The sequence below is a fragment of the Stegostoma tigrinum genome, chromosome 25 (genome assembly GCF_030684315.1).
Source record: "Stegostoma tigrinum isolate sSteTig4 chromosome 25, sSteTig4.hap1, whole genome shotgun sequence".
Taxonomy (NCBI): domain Eukaryota; kingdom Metazoa; phylum Chordata; class Chondrichthyes; order Orectolobiformes; family Stegostomatidae; genus Stegostoma; species Stegostoma tigrinum.
Window position 1 is genome coordinate 28,003,418 of NC_081378.1, and position 22,433 is coordinate 28,025,850.

The window sequence follows — 22,433 nt, forward strand, 5'->3', positions numbered from 1 at the left end:
TGATGCAGAAATGTTTTCTGATTCACAATAGCTCTGCCAAAGCACTGGAACAAGAAATTGGTGATACTGACATCATAATTCTGTGCTGACACAGTACTGGAACTGGAAGTTGTGTGCCCACTGTTGTTTCTCCATTTCTACTCCCTTTGCCACTCCCCTCACTGCTTTGTCTCGCCCTCGTTGAAAAGCTGTAATAAGCCTTTAAAAAACCACATTTTTCATGACTGAATCAGAGTAAATTGCACTTCTTGTAAAATATTTTATTAAGCAGCGCAGTTTTTGGAGGGCTGGTAACATGTTCCATACAAATTTGTTTTAAGTTGAATGCTACAAATGCATGAAACAATCTACAATTTTTAAATACCATAAGAAACAAGAACAAGAGTGTACCATTTGATCACTTGAGACTGCTCTGCCATTCAAAAGGATTGTGGGTGATTTGACATTCCTGATGTCCACTTTCCTCATAACCAGCTTGATTCCTCCACTGATCAAGAATCTGTCTATCTTAGCCATAAATTTACACATAACTTACTCTGCTCTCTGAGAGAAGAAATTCCTCCCCATCTTAGTCTTAAATTGTGACCCCTTTACCTGGAGGTTATACCCTCTGGTTTTGGATTTACCCATGACGGGAAACATCCTCAGTATTTAGCCTTTCAAACCCCTTAAGAATTCATTGTTTCAATTAGATCACTTGTCTGTTGAAACTTTGCACATATGGCAGTTCTTCTAGACTGTGAATCATCTTTGTGAGCCTTCAGTGAACTGCTTCCAATAAAATAATGCCTTTCCTTAAATGAGAAATGCAAGCACATAGAAGTTTGATTATCTCAATGTATTTACCTATGCAGTTCTTCAGAGTGGATAGTTTCGATGTTCTTATTCAAATTGTTATAATTTGGTGGAATGCTGTGACATACCAGGCACTGCCATTGCATGTGTGGCGTTGGTAGCATGTACACTCTTCCTGCTTTTACTCACAAGTGGATCAGACTTCGTTTTGAAAGCATGCCCCTTTTTCTAGATTTCCCCCTATTGGAGGAAATGGTTCATCTTGTACCTGCTGTATAGCATTCTATTTCAATTGAAACATTTTCAATTTTGATCAACTCTCAACCATCTAAACTCAAAAAAAAAAGCTAGTTTATGCAACTGTCACTGTAATTGAATCTATTAAACCTTAGCGTAATTTGATGAGCCTGCACTATTCTGCATGGCAATTATATCTCTCCTAAGACTGAGCATAGTATTCTGAATGAGGCCTGAAAATCTGAAGTCTTAACTTCACCTTTTTGCATTCTAACTCCCTTGAAATAAAGGCTGATACTCTGTTAGCATTCCTAATCAGCTGTATTAGTGCAATAGGTTTTATTGATTCGCGATAACCCTTTCCAATAACAGCTAATCTAAACATTGTCCCTTGGTGTTTTAGTGATGTACCATTACTGAATACCCCACCTCCTGGGTGCTATCATTGACCAGAAACTCAAATGGACACACCGTATAATCACAGTAGCTACAAGATCAGATCAGAGGCTAGGAATGCTGTGGCAAGTAACTTGCCTCTTGACTCCCAAAAGCCTGTCCACTATTTATAAGGCATGAGTCAGGAGTGTGATAGGATATGACCTGCTTGCCTGGATGGGTGCAACTTCAACACTCAAGAAGCTTAACACTGTCCAGGACAAAGCAGCCCTCTTGGCGTTACATCTGCAAACATTCACTCACTCCATCACCGACACTGAGTAGCAACAATATCTGGGGGATTTATGAGATGCTGTGCAGAAATTCACCAGAATCCTTAAACAACATTTTCCAAATCCACAATCACTTGGTAGCAGATGTATGGGAGCACCACCACCAGCAAATTCCCCTCCAAGCCACTCATCATCCTGACTTGGAGATGTATTGGCGTTCCTTCACTGTCACTGGGTCAAAAGCCTGGAATTCCCTCCCTAAAGGCATTGTGGGTCAACCTTCAGCATGCGGACTGTAGCAATTCAAGAAAGCAGCTCACTACCACCTTCTTTCTTAAGGGCAGTAATTGCTGGCCAGGCAGCAACCTTATAACGAACATTTTTTGAAAAAAAGTCATGGGACATCTAAACACATCCACTCTACAGCTTCTAATCTCTCACCACTAAGGACCTAGTCCAGTTGGGCTTCCTCCTGTTCAAAGTCATCTCCTTTTCAGATATCTGTCTCCATCAATGGGCACGATTTCTCCTCAACTTTTCTGTCTGGACTTCTCACGATCTTGAACAGCTCTTGCAAACCTCCCCTCGATCTTCCTGATGACGATTTTGGCCCTCATCCCTGAGACAATTCTCACTAATATTTCAAGCACCCTCTGAAGCTTTCATATCCTTCCAAATATGTAGTATCCAGAATTTATACATCACTGATCTTGAGATTGAACACATTTTTGTAATGGTTCATCACACCTTTCATTGCAGTCTGTACCTTTTATTTATAAAACTCACAATTCTAATTGTCTTTTTAAATTCTTCTGTCTCTGCCCTGCCAAATTCAGTGATTTTTTTTTCATTTAAAACCCCGGTACTTTTATTCTTGTACCTGTTTTAGAAATTTTGGCCGTTTTATATTGTCTCTTGTTCTTCCTACCAAAACGTATCACTTCATAGTTCTCTGCATGAAGTTTAGACTGCTATTGGTTCGTATTATGAAACATGTACGTCCTCTTTAAGTTTATCACTGTCCTGTTCATATTTCACAATACTTCCAAGTCCAGCCATCTGTACATCTTGAAATTGTGCGTTGAAATGTGAACCGCATCCAGTTCATTCCTTAATATGTCAAGAAAGCAGGGGTTCCATTACAGAACATTTGGGGAACTCATTGTATCCCTGATATAACAAGTTGTAGAGCTGGATGAACACAGCAGGCTGAGCAGGAAAGCTGACGTTTTGGGCCTAGACCCTTCTTTAGACCCTTTTGCTCCACACCTTGTTATCTCAGATTCTCCAGCATCTGCAGTTCCTGCTATCTCCACTGTATCCCTTGCTGGTTGATTTTTTTTTTGCATTTCATTCAGTGCCATTGTTTGGCAAATTGACACTTTTTTCAATGAGCTTCAACTTTTCTGGAAAGCTTAGTATGTGGCACCTTATCAAATGCCTTTTAGCTCAAGTACTGCCAACCACATCAACCTTGTTATCCTCCTCATGCTTCTCTTTTATCCCACCCAAGTTTTTTTTAAACATGATTTACCATTAACATTAACATTAGTATATGCTTTTCCAAACAACTTAATTTTACTCATTATCATTTCTAGAAGTTGTCCCACTGTTAGGGTTGTGCTGACTGGTTTTGGTTGCTGGGTTTTTCCTTAAATCATTTTTTAACCAGGGTGGAAAATTTGCAATTCAAGCCAGCTGGCGCTGTGCCTGTATTTCAACAGGAAAATTATGGCTAGTGCCTTCAGAATTTCCAACTTCTTTCCCTTGGTTTACTCAGATGTGAGCCCATTTGAGTTTGGTGTCTATCCTCTTTAAGGATGGACATTTCTTTTATATCTCCATCAGTTCTTAGCCCATATGCACACTGCCTCTTTCACAATGGCTTCGGCAGCTGCAAAGTCCTCATGTAGTAGCTCAGTCATGCCTTCTGCCTTTGTGTACAAAATCTCTTTCTGCTTCCTAGTTGGCCCCACCCTTTCACTAATTGTTTGCTAATTATCTGCCTATTAAAATGTTTTGAATTCCTTCTATTTTAGCTGTGGGTCTTCCCGCATATTCTCGCGCTCTCTCTTTCTCTCTCTCTCTATATGTTTCTCACCTTCCCCCCACCTTGCTTTTGCTCTTTCAATTTTCCTCTGGACATGCATATGCAAACTGGCTTTTTAATCAAGATAACCAGGGTGACAAATAGTTGAATAAGCGGTCATTGTCTTCAGCACAGTAAACTAATGAGTTGGGAATGGATAGGTAAATGTGTCTACAGGATTTGCAAAATACCTTATTCATTTCAACAGCAGTTATTATTTGGTTGTGTGCTAAGCAGCACTTGGAAACTGCATAAAGTGACTGAATGACAGCTTTGTATGACAGTATGGGGATAAAACAGTGTGATATCAATATTTGAAGAGGATAATTTGTGATATAAATTGTCACTGGAAGCTAACAATTTGTATAATATGCCCAAATAACATTGTGGATATTTTTTGTTGGTGTGTTGACTGTTCTTGCATATAATATTGTTCCTTAATACTATGGTTTAAGCACAGGAGGAAGCCTTTTGAAATAAATCATGTTGTCACTCAGAATCAATCAATTTTTTTTATCGAAGTACGTAAGAAAATACATTTGGTGAAATAGTCTTACACCATATACTTGGAAATTGTTTTTTGTATATGTAGGTTCAAGCAATGCAGACACATACGACGGAACAGCAAATAGAGGTGCAGACTGATTTAATGCTTCCTGATTCTCTAAAACCAGAAGAAGGGGCTAGTGTCTGGCAGAACTGGGCTCAAGTTAAGAATGCAGAAATTATGAAGGAAGCTGAAAATAAACCCCCTTTGCCAGGAAGTAAGAATTCATTTTATATCTTAGTCATAGAATTATCGTGCAATGAAAGAGGCCCTCTGGTCCATCATGTCTGTGCTAGTCATCAAACATTGAGCTACTCTATTTGCATTTTCTGGCTCTTGGCCCACAGCTTTGTATGCTACAGTGTTTCAAATGCTCGTGTAAGTGCTGCTTAAATGAGGTGATGTTCCTGCCTTTACCACCTTTCAGGCCCTCTTGATGAAAAACTTTCTCCTTAAATGCCCATCTGACTATACCTTCCTGTAGCCTAAGCTTCCTTCCTCTCTATTTACCATATCACCAGTTTTTGTCATCTGTGAATATATGAAAAGCCCCTCCCTATATTCATGACTAAGTCATTCATTTACACGTGCAAACCACAAAGGAGCCAGTACCCAGTCCTCTCCTCTGGGCATAGGCTTCCATTTGCAATAACAACTTTTCTCCTGCACCATCTGCCTCCTGCCATCAGGCAAGTTTGGATCCAGTTTGTAAAATTTACCTTGCTCCCGAGGACTATCATATTCTTTTTTTGGTGTCCCACGTGACCCCTTATAAAAAGTCTTAAAGTCCATGTAGACTACATCACTTACATTGCCCTCACTGACACAACTAATAACCTCTCTTTTGTTTTAAAACAAAAATCAATTTTTGTAAAACGTGATCGCCCCACAAAACCATGCGAATTACGCTCTATTAATCCTTGACTGTCCGGGTGGGGAGAAATTCTGCTCCTCAGATTTTTTTTTTATTCTACAAGTTTTTCCACCACTGATTGTTAGATTTGTTGCCTTATAATTCCGTCATTTATCCTGACTATCCTCTTTGAATAATGGTATCACATTAGCTGTCTGCCAATCCTCTGGCACCTCTCCTATGTCCAGAGAGGGTTTGAAAATTAATATCAAGGCCTGTGTAATCTCCTCCCTTTCATTCCCCAGCAGCCTAGGCTACATCTCTTCTAGGCCTGGAAATTTTTCCATCTTTTAAGCCTTCTAAAATCTTAACTCACTAAATAGTAATTTGTTAAACTTTATCATAGTTGTCCACCTGATTCCTAAGCTGATGTTTGTTTTGAAAGAAATGGCTTAAATTGCCTATTTTGCATATTGTTGTTTATAACTTTAAAGAAATGCTTCTGTTGAATTATAAGGATAGAGTCCACCAGTTTATCGCACAAAATAGGTTGTAAGGTTATAAAACTGTTTCACTCGTACAAAACCCAACTGAGGAAAGGAAGTTTTGTGTGCTGAATGAAACAACTTGATCTTGGAGGCAATAATACTGTTAATGTACTGTAATAATATTGTTGAAACACTTAGCTGTTTAAACAAAAGATGTCAAACCCAGCAGCTGCTCATAAATAACAATTCTTTGCCATGTCTTTGTTAGCGTATAGTAATAGAAGTCCTTAATGGAACAGTTTTTATCAACTTGCTTGTTGAATAAAGTACGCAATTGATTGATCTGTGATGTTAACAATCTGCATGCCAGTGTAACTGGACTGAGCAGTACCAGACTTGAAGTTTTTATAGGGCTGGTTTTAAGGTTTAGACTGTGTGTCTCATGTATTTTTTGTGTTTGAGACAAACACTAATTCAAATACTATTTTGGATTAATTGTGTAACAGAGATCCAGCAGATTTGACTAACTGTAGGATAGCTAATGTGTTCTTGAATTTTGAACAATTTTATGAAGTTGTTTTGAGTTGAAACCTGTTAATGTGGTGCATCATCTGAATATTTTTCTCATAAAGCTGACAGTCAAATCTTTTTGATTGGAAAAAGGTGTAATTGAATTTCTGAATCACTTTTTTTATTAATTGTTATTCCATTCCTTTTCACAATCGCACTCTGATTTCTCCAAGTCATTAATGGCATCACTAGTACTCTTGTTCACATCATCTTCAAAAACCATTAGAATTAAACAATTTCACACATTATTTAGTAATGGTGATATTTATAAACAAAAACTCTGGAGAATTTCTTGGACCTTGAGATTTTGAACAGTTGAACTTTGTATGTTCACCTCGTCTAGAGTTCATTATGATTTTTTGAAAAAAAAGTTCCTGTTTTCATTTAATATAAGCTTCAAACTGCTAAGTTGATGAGAGTGTGATCATATACAACGTTGAAATGCCAGGTTATTTTTGATTAATTTAATAGGCTTTCATTTTACATGTTAGGACGACAGCCAATGAAGTTTAGAGAAGATGCTCTTTGTGCAACATTAGTAGAACTCAATTATGGGCTTTGTTTGATGACCAAAGAAGCAAGATATTCCGATGGTTCACCCTATGAAGCAGACTTGCTGTATTATTTCTTTCTTTGTATTCAGAAGGTATGTTTTGCGTGCTTTCCTTTTTTGGGTGGTGGAGAAACATGCTTATGCTGATTAGTTCCTTGTTCCTTTTTAAATTGTTCTGTAATTGAGTGAATGAAATTTTGTTGATGGATATGACTGCTTTCTCACTTTGTCTGTTTCATATATTTCACAGCATATGTTTGAAAATGGAAGAATAGATAATATTTTTGCCGATCTCTACTATTCTAAATTTACTGAAAAATTACATGAAGTGCTAAAAGAATGGCATCCTAAAATAAGTCCACTTGGTGAGTTGTAATTTATTTATTTCCATGGTCGTTGTTTGTGTAGAGGCTTATAGGATTGGAAGCAGATCATCAGAATTCATTAAGTTGTTACAGGTATAGTTGAAAATTTCAAGGTGTCAGATTTTAAACTTTAGATCTGATGTGGATACCTTGGCATATAATGTTGAAATAACATCTATATGTTTATTGTAGAGTGATAAATCATCAGATCACACTATAATCTCTGCCCTCTGCTCATCTGAGGTCATTTTTTGAGTACTTCACTCGCTTGCTTCTCTGTACCTTTTTAAAGTGGTGTTCTTTACTAGGGGTGAATGTATCTGAAGTAAAAGTAGTATAAAATTGGAAACTGCTTTGTGACAAGAAATCATGTAATTGTAACACATTTTACAATTTTATGCAGATACTTTACGAGATTTCATATAGTGGAATTACTTCACTTCAAATAGGTAGAAATATTCATTTTCCCTTTGTTTATCTTCCAGCCCCATCAAGGTGGTGGATGAAAACATCTGTATCACATTACCATAGTGACCTCAGCAGTCAGCCCATGTAATTCACAAAGTCCACACCAACAACAGAACATGACCCTGAGCAAATTTTTCTCCATGTGACCCATTTTAACTCACTAACGTGTTCTTGAGGGCACAAATGCTTGCCGTGCCAGGAACGTCTTCGTCTTATGAAACTGTATTAACAAAATGTCTCTAGAATTAAAATTATTCCAAAACTGGCAAAACCAGTATTAAATTATGATAGTAAAATGAAGTGTGTTTACTTCATATATAATGCATGATGTGTATGGAAAGTATTTAGTCAAAATGTTTTCTATCCTGTTCAGTCAAGTTTGCCACATTCCCTAGTCATTGAAGATTCTCTGTCTTTATGTCTCCTCCTTTTTTACTCTTCTCTTTCTCTCTCATTTTCACCCATTCCTTACACACATGGAAATTGGCCCCTCTTCTACCACCACCATGACAACCCCCTCCCAACCTGCACCCCACACCCCAAAACTTTACAATTCAGGAAACACAGATTACCCAAAATAAATGGTTGAAATGTCTGATTGTAGGAAGTATTTTATTTTATAAAAGTAATTTGGATAAGATGCATAACTTAAGACTAGGACCAGGCTGTGTATATTCTGTATCCAAAGCTCTTGAATTGCCTCCCTAAACTTCCTGCCTTACCAACTCCTTTTATCTTTTACTTCTTGTGAGACCTTTAAAACGTGCCTCTCTGGTCAAGGTCACGTTACTCTCCTAATTTCTTTGCATTCAGTATTGTTTTTGCCCAATTATGCTTCCACTGAGTACTTATGTTAAAATTGCTGAAAGAATGCAAGCCGTTGGTAAGTTGTTGCCCTTGTGGTTGGGAGAAGTGATTGGGAAGGGTATTCTAGTTATATACTGAAATGGTTTAGTGGATTACAGTGCTGCATTTTTCAGCTTACAAGCAATTTTCTGATTTATTCCAAATGAGTAAGATGGAAGTTTTTTTTTATTGAATGTATGTTGAAACTTTGAAAAGATTTTTGGCTGTTTCTGATTGGTGCATACATAGCTTCAGCAGAAAATGTTTCTAACTTGCAGCAAATTGGTGCTCTCACTGAACTTTGTGGAAAAAAAACGTGTAGTTGTTTTTTCAATTCTTAATGATGTAAGTTCAGTGAGTTTGAGTAATGTTAGAATTAAATAATTTATTTTGCTTCATGCTATATTAATGCACTGACCCACTTCGAACAGAAACTGGATTGTTATACAAATCTGACGTTTCTCCACAGTTTTTAGGAATGTTTCTTGTGAGGCTTACAATTGCAGTGTTCTGTCAAGGTAAGGGAATTGGTTGGGACTCGGCTGCTTTCTAGTGTTGATATTTGCGGGCTGTGTTCCAATTGGTGGCAACTTCTTATTGCTGGATAAAATAAAGTGAAAACATCCTATTAGTGGTAAGCAAATGTAGGCAGTGGGGACTACCTTTATTCAATTTGAGCACTCCTAATTTGTATCTCCAGTGAGCAAATGAATTATGTTGGCTCTTTGGAGAAACAGTTGATTTGTAAATGTCTATATTTTCCTCATTCAGATAGAAAGCTATCAAGACATTTGCAACTTAAAATAAATAAACCACACTATCTTTGAACAATCAGATGCCATAGCTATTTCAAGGATTCTATTTCCATGTTTACTTGATGTGAACATGACAATTACCTTGGAAATAATTGTGAACTTTGTGTTCAACCTGTCAAAGTTTTATAGCATATATTCATAAGATGCAAATAAGATTTGGTCTTTACACGTTGGCTGTCTACTGCCTTAACAGTAATCTCTTTTTAAAAAGGACTGGATGCGATTTGATTATTAATGCTGTTTATTTTTATTTCTGGACGTCAATGTTTTATATGGCTGATAAATCTAAAAGACTTGAGAGATGACAAATGCTAAGATTTCTTCTAATTTCAGTTTCAGCTGATTGGAAGACTAGCAGTGTAGCGTTTACTGCCCTACTTACAGAATTTGTATATACAATTCTTGAACAAAACATTTTATTGCGAGATTACATTTTCCACTATTTTCTCTTCACAATAAGCTACTCAGACAAGTTCTGTACTTTTTAAAAATTGTGAAAAAGGGTTAACTTTTTTTGTTTTGACAGGTTATGTCATCCCAAGTCGAATTACTGAGGAGATGCTCTGGGATTGTAAACAATTGGGAGCGCACTCTCCAGCTACTCTTTTGTACACACTTATGTATTTCAATACCAAGTATGACTTGCAATTTCATTATTTAGCTGAAATTATTAAGGGTTAATGAGTTATAATTAACTGCATTTGATGGACTAGAGATATTGTGGAAGTTGCTCTTTTTACTGGTTCTTTTGTGTATTATATTTTATTTTAATACAGGATTAGAAAATGAGCTTAAAAAAGCTAAATTTTCTCTTGTTCCCTAATATGGTATAATTCTACAGACAATTTAACTTGGAAGTAAATTTGATAGAAAAAAGATTTTTAATTTAGTAAGATATACATTTAAACTTGGTAAAATGTTTTCGCAGGTACTTCATGCTTAAAACAGTCGAACAGCACTCTAAATTAGCTTTCTCCAAAGTATTAAAACAGATGAAAAAGAATCCAGGCAATTCAAAGGATAAATGCTCTAGTATACGATATCTGCGATTATATGGACAACTTCAAGCCGGACAGAAAGGTAGTCTAAGTTTTCAATAACTAATTTTCATTGTAGCAATTTGCTTTTTCTAAACTAAAAGGTAAAGTACATATTTTGTTGAATCAGTCATTAGAAAGTAAATTAAGGATTTAATACTTGGATGCTTCTTTGTTCAGTTACAGAAGATATGTATGTGGAACAACTTGAAAATTCCGAAAATCCCTTGAGGTGTCCCATAAAACTCTATGACTTCTACCTCTTTAAATGGTAAGGATACCCAGTTTCCAGTAATTGTCATATTACATTTTACTCTTCACTACTTTTCTGTTGCTTTTCTCATTAAGACATCGTCTTAAAGGACTTTTCTTTTATTACCTAGATACCACCATACCAGTGAGCCTGGAATGATAGAAAAAAATCATGCACATGTCTCAGGTTGATTGATTATCAGATATAGGAGCAGAATTGTCCATTCGTCCATCGAGTCTGTTCCAGTGTTTGATTGATGGGCGATGTGGTTCTCAACCCCATTTTCCTGCCTTTTCACTGTAAACTTTGATCCCCTTACTAATCAAGAACCAATTCATCTTTGTCTTAAATACACTCAATGACGTGGCCTCTATAGCCTTCTGCAGCAGTGAGTTCCACAGATTCACCACCTTCTGGCTGTTGAAATTCCTCTGCATTTTAGTTCTAAAGGGTTATCTCTTCACTCTGAGGCTGTGCTCTTGCCTCCTAGTCTTTCCTACAAGTGGAAACATCTTCCCCGTGTCCATTCTATCTAGGCCTCTCAGTATTTAGTTTTGGTGAGATCCATCCCCTCCTCCTCCTAAACATCGAGCACAGACTCAGAGCCCTCAACTGCTCCTCACATGACAAGCCCATCATCCTCTGAATCATGCTTGTAAACCTCCTCTGGACCCTCTCCAAGGCCACCACATCCTTCAGGTATAGGGCCCAAGACTGCTCACAATATTCCAAATGTGGTCAGACTGGAGCTTTGTACATCCTTGGTGGTACATCACTGCTCTTGAATTCTAGCCATCTTGAAATGAATGCAAACGTTGCATTTGCCTGGCCAGTTGCAAACCGAACCTGCATGAGCTAAGACTCCGAAGTCCCTGTGTACTTTAGATTTCTGAAGCCTTTCCCCGTATTCCTCTATTCTTACTACTGAAGTGCCTAAGCTCACACTTTCACACATTGTATTCCATCTGCCACTTCTTCACTCACTTTCTTAGATTGTCTAAATCCTTCACCAGGCTCCCTGCTTCCTCAGTGCTACTTGCTCTTCTACCCATCTTTGTCTTATCTGCTAACTTAGCAACAATCCGTCAGTTCCTTTGTCCAGATTGTTAATGTGTAACCTGAATAGTTGTGGTCCCAATACTGACCTGTGTGGAACTCCTCTAGTCACTAACTGTCATCCTGAAAAAGACTCCTTTATCTGCACTGTCTTTTCCCAAACAGCTAATCTTCTATTCATTCCACTACCTTGCCCCAATTTATTCCCATCCCCACCTAGTTTAAAGAAATTGTGACCTCGATTTACTTTGATTTACATAATCGGTTCATCTCCCTTAATCCGAAAGCTTTGTGCATTAAGATGCAAAGCTGTTCTGCTTGTTCTTTGTCAAGTTTCTCTACACTTTTATGATTTCTTGATACATTTTGATATTCACACATTCTGTCCCTTCCTTTTATTTTGTGGTAACAATCAACCTCATCGCTAACTAGCAAACCTAATTTCCCCTTTACTTCTGGTTGTATAATTTTCATGTCCCCACACACACAATGTGCCCACCAGGTGGATTAGCTATGGTGGTGTTATGGGGATAGGGTGTGATGCTCTTCTGAGGATCGGTGTGGACTCGATGGGCTGAATGACCCTTCTCTACACTGTAGGAATTCAATTCTGATTCTATGAACTTGTTTGAAAACTTGACTTCTTTTGTGAGGCTGTATTTTTAATAATAAGAGATTAGAGATTTATAAAACAAAAAGATTAAGAGCAGAATGAGACATAGCCACTCAGATCATTTACGTGTATGTTACAATTTCATTTGATCATGGATTTACTGATTCTCTACAATGTTTCAACTTTTAATTCCACCCCTTCCAACCACACAAACAAATCAAGCAAAATTATTTTAAAACCAAGTGAGATCCTGTGCAGTTCTCTTAACAGTAATATTTTGAATACACATACCTATAAAAATGTATGTGCATGAAATCCATACTTTCTATCTTTTATACAGTTTTGCATAAGATATGCAAATGAATTTTAAATCACCTGAAGAGTTTGGACAAAAAAGTAATGTCTAACTAACAGATGATTTAGATAAATTGAACAAGCTGAGTAACTTTGAACTTATGTGCAAGATTCACCTACTCCAGGCACACAGTTGTAAACTGGACATTTTATTTTTTGTTTGATGGTGCAACATTCCACATCTGGCAGGCGAGTGCAAAATTGATATTTTATCTACATTGTCTGATGGCAATAAAGTCCAACATTTTATTGAATTTGAAATTCCATGTGTCTTAATTGTTGCTATTTGATTTTCTATATAAATAATATTTGCTTAATTTCATTTTTCTATATTACTGTGTAACTAACACGTAATAACAACACTCTTTTTTTCTGTAGTCCACAGAGTGCTAAAGGGCGAAATGATGCCTTCTACTTGAACGCTGAACCAGTAGTTGCTCCAAATAGCCCAATTTGGTATTCAACACAGCCAGTCAGTAATGAGGCAATGGAACAAATGTTGACCAGAATACTTATGATAAGGGAGGTTCAAGAAGCTTATGTAAATACATAGATTCCTCCCTTCTGGTGAGAATTTCCCAAAGCAGGGTGCTGGTGGAGGAACTGCCAGTCAAACGTAAGTCATAGGAAGATTATTTTGTCAGAGAAACATCTTTGTTTCTTCCTGCTCCCTAAGATGATATTCATGCACAGTGTGCTTGAGGACTTATGTAATATGAATATGGATGTCAGAATTTGTAAACCCCGTGAATTTGTGGGTGGTTTGTATTCCAGTTCTAAAGTTTGAGCAGTTCTATTGTTTTCTTTAAACTATACATAAAATGTAACTGTCTAAATGAACAAACTGTAAATAAGAGGAAAGTTTAAAAACTATTTCTTCCAGTTGGTAGTAAAGTTTGCTACTTCATCTATAAATTCTTTAATGGAACTTTGAATTAAATATAAATTATGTGCATTCCAATTTGTGGCAACACACATAATTGTGATCATTGTATAACTTCTTGTTTGAATCTAGACTCTCAGTTCTGTCTGTACTTTGATTACAGATGCTTCTATGAACAGTCTTTTTTTTAGCAGACTGACATGTTCTTTAAGTGTCTGTCTTTTTTTGTATGTAATGTACCTGGTGTACTTTATGTGCCTAATGTGGATATTCCACTACAGATTTTGAGAAGAAACTTTATAAAATATGAAAATTACATTTGCATGAACAAACATTAAATTGGGTTTAAAAAAAAATGTTGGCTTTAGGTTTTAAACCAGATCAACGTTACCTCACGGACCTCGTGATATCGTGCCTTGGTATTAGACAGGCACAGGATAATTTCTTATGGACTATAGTGTACTAGAAAGCTTTTTTGCATAGTTAGTTTTGGTGGTTTTTACTTTTACGGGGGTAATTATTTTTTTCCACTTTAATTTGTTTTGAATCATTGACTAAAATCAGTACTGTTACACACGTAGTGCTTACCAGGGATATCATGTTACCTTTGTAATTTTTTATACAGATCATTCACTAATTTTGTTGGTCTAGGTAGAAACAATAAATTTTGCCTATGAAAGTAAAATGCACTTTTGGTTGTTTATCATCAAGAAGTTATTTTGAGATCTTAAATGTGAATCTCCTAAATATATGCCAAAAATTGTTTGAACTACAGAAGCTTATTGAAATCAGTTTGGCTACAGGTCATTAAAATATGTGGTTAGAATGCTGAAAGAGGGAGGAGTGGGGCAAGTGTATGTTTTGATTAATCTCCTAAATCAGAGGTATTTTAGCATTTTACCTTTAGAATTGGTTTGTGTGAAAAAGTATTTTGTTCAGGATGTGCAAGTCCATCTGGTGACAAATAGGTGTAATTTTAACTACCCAACAAGAAAACTCAGTTTGGCATGCTGTTTTTACACCATTGCTGTGACGTGTTGGTAAGGCTTTGTTTTGCCTTATTACCAGTTCAGTGCTTTGCTGTAATTTTAATGATTTTTAACTTGACTTTTGTGTTTAGGTTCTTAGGATCTGTACTATCTTGCTTATTCCTTCCTTTGGTAACTTGTTTTAAGCAAAAATTTCATTTGTATCTTAAGCCCAAAGCTTCCAAACCCAAAGCCATAGCAATTTTCTGAAAAGCAGCACACTTTGGTCCAGAACTGTTTACCTCAGCAATGATTCTTGTTTTCTTAAAGGGAATTGGCCCATCTCCCAACTTTTTTTTGTTTTGCTGTACATACTTTAGTCTTGGCCAACATATCTAAGCTGGGCTTGTGTTTTTGTTTCATCTGTACATCTTATGGTGTCAGATCTTTCTTGTCTTCTAGAACCAGTTATTTTGTGCAGAACTCATTAATGTAATAAACAAAATACTACATACTCTACTATCCTTATAGATAAAATCTTTTGAACTGCAACTTCATAATATTGCATTGTGTGTTCTGCATGTTTTGTTCCTTGACCAGATATTCAAAGCATGAAAAACAGTAAGGGAAAATGAGAGCTGCAGTTATTTTCCCTTTTCCATGAAGGTATTTTTAAAGTATGCCTTTTCAATTTCTGATAACAAAAGGGTACATAAGGAAAATTGATATTATCAGTCCATAAAATAGAATAATAGTTGTTTGGGAGTCAGTCTTGAGGCTGTAGTCATTGTAAGCTCCAGTTCTGACCATCAGCAGAACTGTACTTCAATTTACGTAGAATGGCTTTCATTCTAGTTTAAGGAATTGCATTTGAAGTTAGCAACTCTAACATTACCATTCAAAAAAGGCACAGAGAAAACGAATGAACAGGAACTTCAGTGGGAGTCAGTGCTAGGCCCTCAGCTAGATTCATTTAAAAAAAAATTAGACTGGGAATGTTGCAATGATGTGTCTTATAATGCAAACTTAGATGCAAACTCCAGTTTTGAAGATACAGATACAGGCAGCTTAAATCAATGTGCAACCAGGGAGCAAATACCTTAACGTGGGCAGGCCTATACAGCTAGCAACTAGGAAGGCAAATTACACATTGTCCTGTATTGCAGTTTGATTGGCATAGTAGAATAAGGAAGCCTGCTACAGTTGTACAGGGCTTTGCTGAGACTACAACTGGTGTGCACAGCATGCTTTTCATCTCAGTTTTGTTAGGAAACATATAGTAGCATTGGAGACTACAGCAAAGATTTATTAGATTGGTTCCTGGGTTGAGTTGGTGAGCAAACAAGGTGGAGAGCTGGATGAACACTGCAGATCAAGCAGCATCAGAGGAGCAGGAAAGCTGACGTTTCAGGCTTAGACCCTTCTTTAGAAGTGGGGGCAGGGAAAGGGGTTGTGAAATAAGTAGGGGGGGACGGATAGATGATGGACAGAGGAGAAGATTGGTGGAGAGGAGACAGACAGGTCAAAGAGGCAGGGATGGAATGGGTCAGTCCAGCGAGGACAGGATGAATTAAGTAGGAGATGGGGGTGGGGCTTGAGGTGGGACGAAGGACAAGCTGGGCTGGTTTTGGGATGCAGTCGAGGAGGGAAGATTTTGAAGCTTGTGAAGTCCATATTGATACCATTGGGCTGCAGGGTTCCCAAGCGGAATATGAGGTGCTGTTCCTGCAACCTTTGGGTGGAATCGTTGTGGAACTGCAGGAGGCCCAGGATGGATGTGTCCTCTGAGGAATGGGTGGGGGTTTAGTTGAAATGGTTCGCAGCTGGGAGGCACAGTTGTTTAGTGCGAACCAACTGTAGCCCCGATGTAGAAGAGGCCACAACAGGAACAGCGTATATAGTATACCTTGTCAAGCAGATGTTCACCTGCAGATCTGCTATTCCTGTTGGGGCCTCCTTTACATCAAGGAAACAAAAGGGAGGCTTGGGGACCGCTTGCGGAACACCTCCACTCGGTTCGCAGTAAACAACTGCGCCTCCCAGTCATGAACTATTTCAACTACTCCTCCCATTCCTCAGACAACATGTCCATCCTGGGTCTGCTGCATGTCACAATGATACCACCTGAAGGTTGCAGGAACAACAACTCATTCTGTTTGAGAACTCTGCAGCCCAATGGTATCAATGAGGACGGCACAAGCTTCAAACTCTCCCCTCCCTTGACTGCATCCCCAAACCAGCCCATCTTGTCCCCATCTCCCTAACCTGTCCTTCCTCCCACCTCAAGCCCCACCCCCTTGACTTGTCCATCCTCCCTAACTCCCCACCTACACTCACCTTTACTGGCTCCATCCCTGCCTCTTTGTCTCCTCTCCATCTATCTTCTTCTCTATCCATTTTCTATCTGCCTCTGTGTTCCCCCCCAACCAACCACATTTTCTGAAGAAGGGGCTAGGCCCAAAACATCAGCTTTTCTGCTCCTCGACCTGCTGTGTTCATCCAGTTCTATACCTTATCTCAGATTCTCCAGCATCTGCAGTTCCTACTATCTTTGGAGGTGGTGAGCAAATTGGGTGAATATTGTTTGGAATTTTAGAAAAATGAGAAATGATCTTAGCCCTGAAACTTGTATGTTTCCCTCAGTCTTGGATAGAGGAAGTGTTCAATTAATCAAACAATTTTCTCAGAATATCTATCATTAATCTTGGAAAGCTCATGTGCAGTATTCTGAGGTAGTTGATTCCAATTTCAACTCCATCGGCTGACACCTTATTAATTTCCCAAACTTTTTCTGTAAGACTGATGCTCAACTCTTAAATTTCCAAACAAAAAGTATACCTCTAGATCTTTAAGACAACTTTGTCATACTTTACTTTTTTTCCTCCTTTATTAATATTTGCACTTTTGATGTTTCTGGTCTCATACTGGTGAGCATGAACTTTAGTTTGAAATCAAATATTCATGAATATCTAAATTCTAGTATTAGCTAAATGTTAGAGAGACGATATGCAGTCTTTCCATTTCCTCTTGCACCCCTACACTACATTGGCATTGGTCATTCTTCAAGATTGTAAAATAGCTAGTACCAGCACAGCTGTTATTATTAATTTAATGTTCTTTACACAGCAGAACTTTGTTGCAGCAGAATTGGTTAACTAAATTATTTAGGGACAGCCCTGTTACTTACCACTGAAGTAAGCCAATCCAAATCACGTGCATCACTTTTGCTTGTTTTACTACATATAATGCTGGTATTTTTCATGAAGATTTCAGGTGGAAAAGGATACCTGCATGGTTTCAGTTACTTAGACTAAAACCAATAAATAGAATTGGTGGCAGTAAATGTACCCATTATCCCAGAAGATTCATGTCAGCATGACCAGGACCCACTCAGCAGTATTTTGCTTTTGTTTTGTTCAGAAACTGTTTAAGACTCCAAGTTTCTATGTGCATGTTGGCAGAACACAGTTGAACAATGGCTAAAGAGGATTGGAGAGTTTGAGAGTTGACAGGTGAGAATTATCTTTATTAACCTCAATAGGAGAATAGACAGTTGTTTGGATTTCACATACTGACCATTTTCTGCATTGAAAATTCTCAAAAACTTTTGGGCATCTTTTAATTTGTTTTTAATGACAAACTCATGCTGAGAAATCATGTTCTCTTCAACCAACTAAAAATGATCATTTTCATACTCCACCTGTGATAATTTGAAACGGTAGTTTAACAAACTTCTAGAAATTGTGCTCTTTAAAAGTAAAAGTTAACATATGAACATGCACAGTTTGCTAAGTTCTAGATCTTACAAACTTTTTTTTTCATGAATAATTTAAAAATTTGAACAAAATACATTCATCAATTACACAAAGCAAGGGTAAAGTCACCAGAGGACCATAGGCTGGTGGTGAATTTAACCCAAGGGTCACAATGCCTCAGAGGGGTGAGGTTGATAAGGTGGGATCTTCAGTGCCCTCAAAGTACAGTAAATTAACCTGCATGTTTGGTGTCACTCTGCACCACAAACTCACTGTCCAGCCATCTGAGCCAGAGGTGTCACAATTAGTTGAATTTTCAGATTTTATTTAGGAATGAGGTCCAGTGTTAACACTGCACAACATCTGTACTCATAAATGCCATGTGAAGGGGGTGCAAAACTGTAAATGTGTAACGTAAAGAGGCCACTATATAAGATGTTCTTTGTATGAGTTAATTAAATCCATATAATATTTCAAAAAAGCTGAAATATTTACAGAATCCCCTCTCCACATGTATTAGCTTACAGTTATGTTTTGACCATTCAAGGAGTATTTTAGAATCTGTAAATAAATTCTTTTGATCTTGGTTGGTGAAGAGCATTAGACACTAAAGAGGCTGTTGCACACTCCTTTGGAGAGAGAAGCCAGAATGGGCTGATGCCATTCCCACATTAGATTGACAATCTAGTGAAACAAGAGGCAATGTTTACTAAAAACAGAATGACATCACAGGTAGTGGCACAAAATAGGCTCTCAGGAGGTTTTACACAGTGCCTAATATTCAGTGAATCAAATTTCATGGTGCACAAACAGGGCAGCTGAGTTGATATTACTCATTTTCAGCACTGATTTGAGGTGACTTTCTACCCACTATGAGAACTTTTCAAATGGTGGGTCAGGATCAACTTGGAGGCAATAAAATAATTCAGTATTTCTTTAGTTTTCATTTTATCCCTCACTACTTCCTATTTTCTATTAAAGCTACTTGTTATGAATTAATTCTAGATTTTGGTAGGAATGCATGTTGCAGGTTCAGTTATAGCTGCAGGACTGGTTGATTGGATAGTGTTATGATGGATTTTTGCAAATATCACCCTTCTGTATTTTTCCTGTGCTACCTTTAGCAATGGGATAGGGCATTGACTTGAGTCTTGTGACCAGATAAGAAATGAAAAATTATGTAATTCTAATCAAAACTTCATGTAGACTGATGATGAAGAATCTCAACTAATGCAACTTTGTAAAGTTGTTTGTGATACAACAGAAATAACCCAGAGCTAAATATTACATATTCACATATCCAGTGCATCTCTGATGGAAAACTAATTTAGGAGAGTTAACAAAGTGCTTGCTTTCTGCTTCTAGACATTAAGTAGTAAAGGACTGTAATGCTAATGTCCACTTTTAAACAACAAAACTAGGACTGGCATCACATATGGCAACGTTATCCTCTGAAGAGGTCTTCCTCAAGTACGAAGAAACAAGTTCCAAAACTGAGCACAATATTTTGTTACTTACTGGATACAAATCTGCAAATAGAGGAAAATGTTAGAAAGCTTCAGTTATATGTATAAACAATTATTTCTACATACACATTCCACAAAGCTTTCCAATTAAAAAGGGTGAGTCAGTCTTGTATTGAGTATGATTCTCAATTTCTATTAAACTAAAGGTTAAATTTAACAGCTTAAATTTGAGACAGCTTTCAAAAAAAAACTACACATTTTCCAGAGTTTATTCTACAACTGCATAGTGCCTTGAAGTATGAAAGTCCTGGGCCTTTTGGTAAAATGTTAAATTCTATCCAGACATGCTGTTAAATACTGTAGTATTAAACAACAAGAACGCTTTATCTCAAGAAACTAAATATTTGTTCATCATGGGGGGTAGATCTATCTCGTTAGATGTGAATATTGAAAGACACTGAGCAAATTGTAATGCACCTTCGTACCATAGCATTGAATGTTAATTTTCCCTACTGTCAAGGTGACTCTCAATTTGCTGATAGAACTAGATTCAAGAATTTACTAAGCCAAAGCACTGAAGAGTTCTAGAACGGAATAGGTTTTGACAGAACCTGAATTGAAGATTATTAATCAGACTATTGGCAACTGGGCAATACTGATGATCCCTTCCATCTTTTTGCTGGTTTTAGGATTACAGCTGGCTGGCACATATTTCACTGGAAAGGGCATACTCGGCACACTCAAGGCTAACTGAATGTTACTGGTCTAGCAAGGCTAAGGGGCACTACTACTTTGCTATTCTCCAATCCCTTGGCCATTAAAAAAGTCTCAATAAACCACACATGGTAAAGTGTTGTACAAAGTGCACATAATTACTGGATGTTGGCATCTATGATGTGGAAACTACGAATGGAGGTAGAGAAAGCATCGTTCACTTTGCATGTTTGTTTGAAGATCTTCATTAAGTCTTTCCCTCATAAGTGAAATAGAACCTGCAGGGATGATTGAGATAAAATTGCTAATGTCTGCTCTGACTCAGATTTGGGTTCTTACAATGAGTCCATCTAATTGCTTTCTTTACAATTTACAATGAAGTGATTTGCCTGCCCACTTCAGGAGATATGAGTAAACAATTCAATAACATGATCATTCAAAGCCATCTGGATAAACTAGTCAATAAATGGGAGAGAAGAGTTCAATGCTGAGAAGTGCAAGTTCTTGTAGTAGAAACAAACTACATGGTGTATGCTGAATGACTGCATGTATAATTTAACCACTGGAAATTTTAGTTGCCATGTTATTAGAACAAACATAGTAGGAAAAGTAAAAATGTCAGTATATCTAAAAGATGGAGTTACATAGTGATAAAGCTGTACTTACCTTGGCGAAAGCAAATCTAAAAAAAGTTTTTCACGATAAAGGAAGAGTGTATGTGTGAGAAGACTGTAGGGAAGGTTGTACATGTAAACTAAGAGGGACTTTACACTTTGAAGATGAGGACAGATGTGATTTAAATTTAAGAGCAGTACAAAATTGGGATCAAACACAATGACTGAACAACTGAGCAAAAAGTACTATTACAAGTTAGTAGGAAAACAAAAATTGCTGGAAAAGTTCAGCAGATCTGGGAGCATCTGGCGAAAAATCAAAGTTAACACTTCCGGTCCAGTGATGACTTCAGAATTAAGGAGGGTCACTGGATCTGAAAAATTAACTGCATTCTCTCCACAGCAGCTGCCAGATCTGCTTAGCTTTTCATATCATACAGTTATGAAAAAAAGTCACATAACCAAGTGAGACACAACCCAAATAACTCAGGCCTTATGCTCCTCACCATGATTTTCAGTATCTGCCTTGTAAGAATCAAAATACAGCCTGGACATATTTTCAGAACTGCAAATATAGTAGTTGTTGCCATAGCACACAACAGCTCTAAAAGTAAACTATCCAAATGATAGCACACAGGAGACTAACTATTCACTTCATAATGCCTTCGCTGGCAATTTGACAAAGCTTTCTCGTTCCCAACTCTTTCCCCATAGCTCAGCAACTATTTCCTTTTCAAGTGTGGTTTACGGTTGTTAAGGAGCAATCAGAAAGGTTCCTAGTGTTTGCCAACTGCAGCATTTCTCCACGTAACTTAAGCTCCTGCATTGTAAAAGAAAATTCAATGGTGTGATGATCATGTACTTAATTAGTTGCTTTCCTCATAGCTGATACGACACTTGTTTGACATTACTGAACTTTCTTTTGCTCATCCTTTCCACAGAAAATGACTGCTACCTATAGCATGCAAAAATGGTCAATAAAATTTTAGAAACCCTGGCTCAGCAAACCTCAACTACATATAGATCCATGGGTCAGCTGAAGTCCTCATTGACTCCTGGAATATTGATTCAAAGATCTGTACAGGTCAAATGATTTCTGTAAAACAGCATTCTGAGTGTGTTTGCAGTTCTGTGTAAGCTGCTTCATGACTATGGCCCCCAGATAGAGCGACACTTGCATCAGAGCTTTTGGATGAGACAGGGCACTAATTTCTCAGATGACAGCAACAAACAAAAAAGGGATTAGCGAGTTTTGAGAAGATTTGTAGCTCAGGTTGAGGTTCTGGATGTGAGTTTGCTCACTGAGCTGGAAGGTTAGTTTTCAGACGTTTCGTCACCATTCTAGGTAACATCATCAGTGAGCCTCCGATGAAGCGCTGGTGTTATGTCCCGCTTTCTATTTATCTGTTTAGGTTTCCTTGGGTTG

At 37.5% G+C, this 22,433-nt stretch overlaps 2 protein-coding genes across 2 annotated transcripts in view; one reads left to right on the forward strand and one right to left on the reverse strand.

The window, feature by feature from the left end:
• LOC125463335 (transcriptional regulator QRICH1-like) overlaps positions 1 to 14,175 on the forward strand; it is a 32,382-nt gene extending 18,207 nt beyond the window's left edge. The window contains exons 3-9 of the mRNA XM_048554524.2: positions 4,382 to 4,553; positions 6,739 to 6,893; positions 7,051 to 7,165; positions 9,821 to 9,929; positions 10,223 to 10,374; positions 10,512 to 10,602; positions 12,986 to 14,175. Coding sequence (XP_048410481.1) covers positions 4,382 to 4,553; positions 6,739 to 6,893; positions 7,051 to 7,165; positions 9,821 to 9,929; positions 10,223 to 10,374; positions 10,512 to 10,602; positions 12,986 to 13,160 — 969 coding nt within the window. The 3' untranslated portion in view covers positions 13,161 to 14,175. The remainder of the gene's footprint in view (positions 1 to 4,381; positions 4,554 to 6,738; positions 6,894 to 7,050; positions 7,166 to 9,820; positions 9,930 to 10,222; positions 10,375 to 10,511; positions 10,603 to 12,985) is intronic.
• Positions 14,176 to 20,192: 6,017 nt separating this feature from the next.
• The window catches only part of mov10l1 (Mov10 like RISC complex RNA helicase 1), a 71,846-nt gene continuing 69,605 nt past the window's right edge, over positions 20,193 to 22,433 (reverse strand). The window contains exon 26 of the mRNA XM_059654770.1: positions 20,193 to 20,671. Within this exon, the coding sequence (XP_059510753.1) occupies positions 20,641 to 20,671 (31 nt within the window). The 3' untranslated portion in view covers positions 20,193 to 20,640. The remainder of the gene's footprint in view (positions 20,672 to 22,433) is intronic.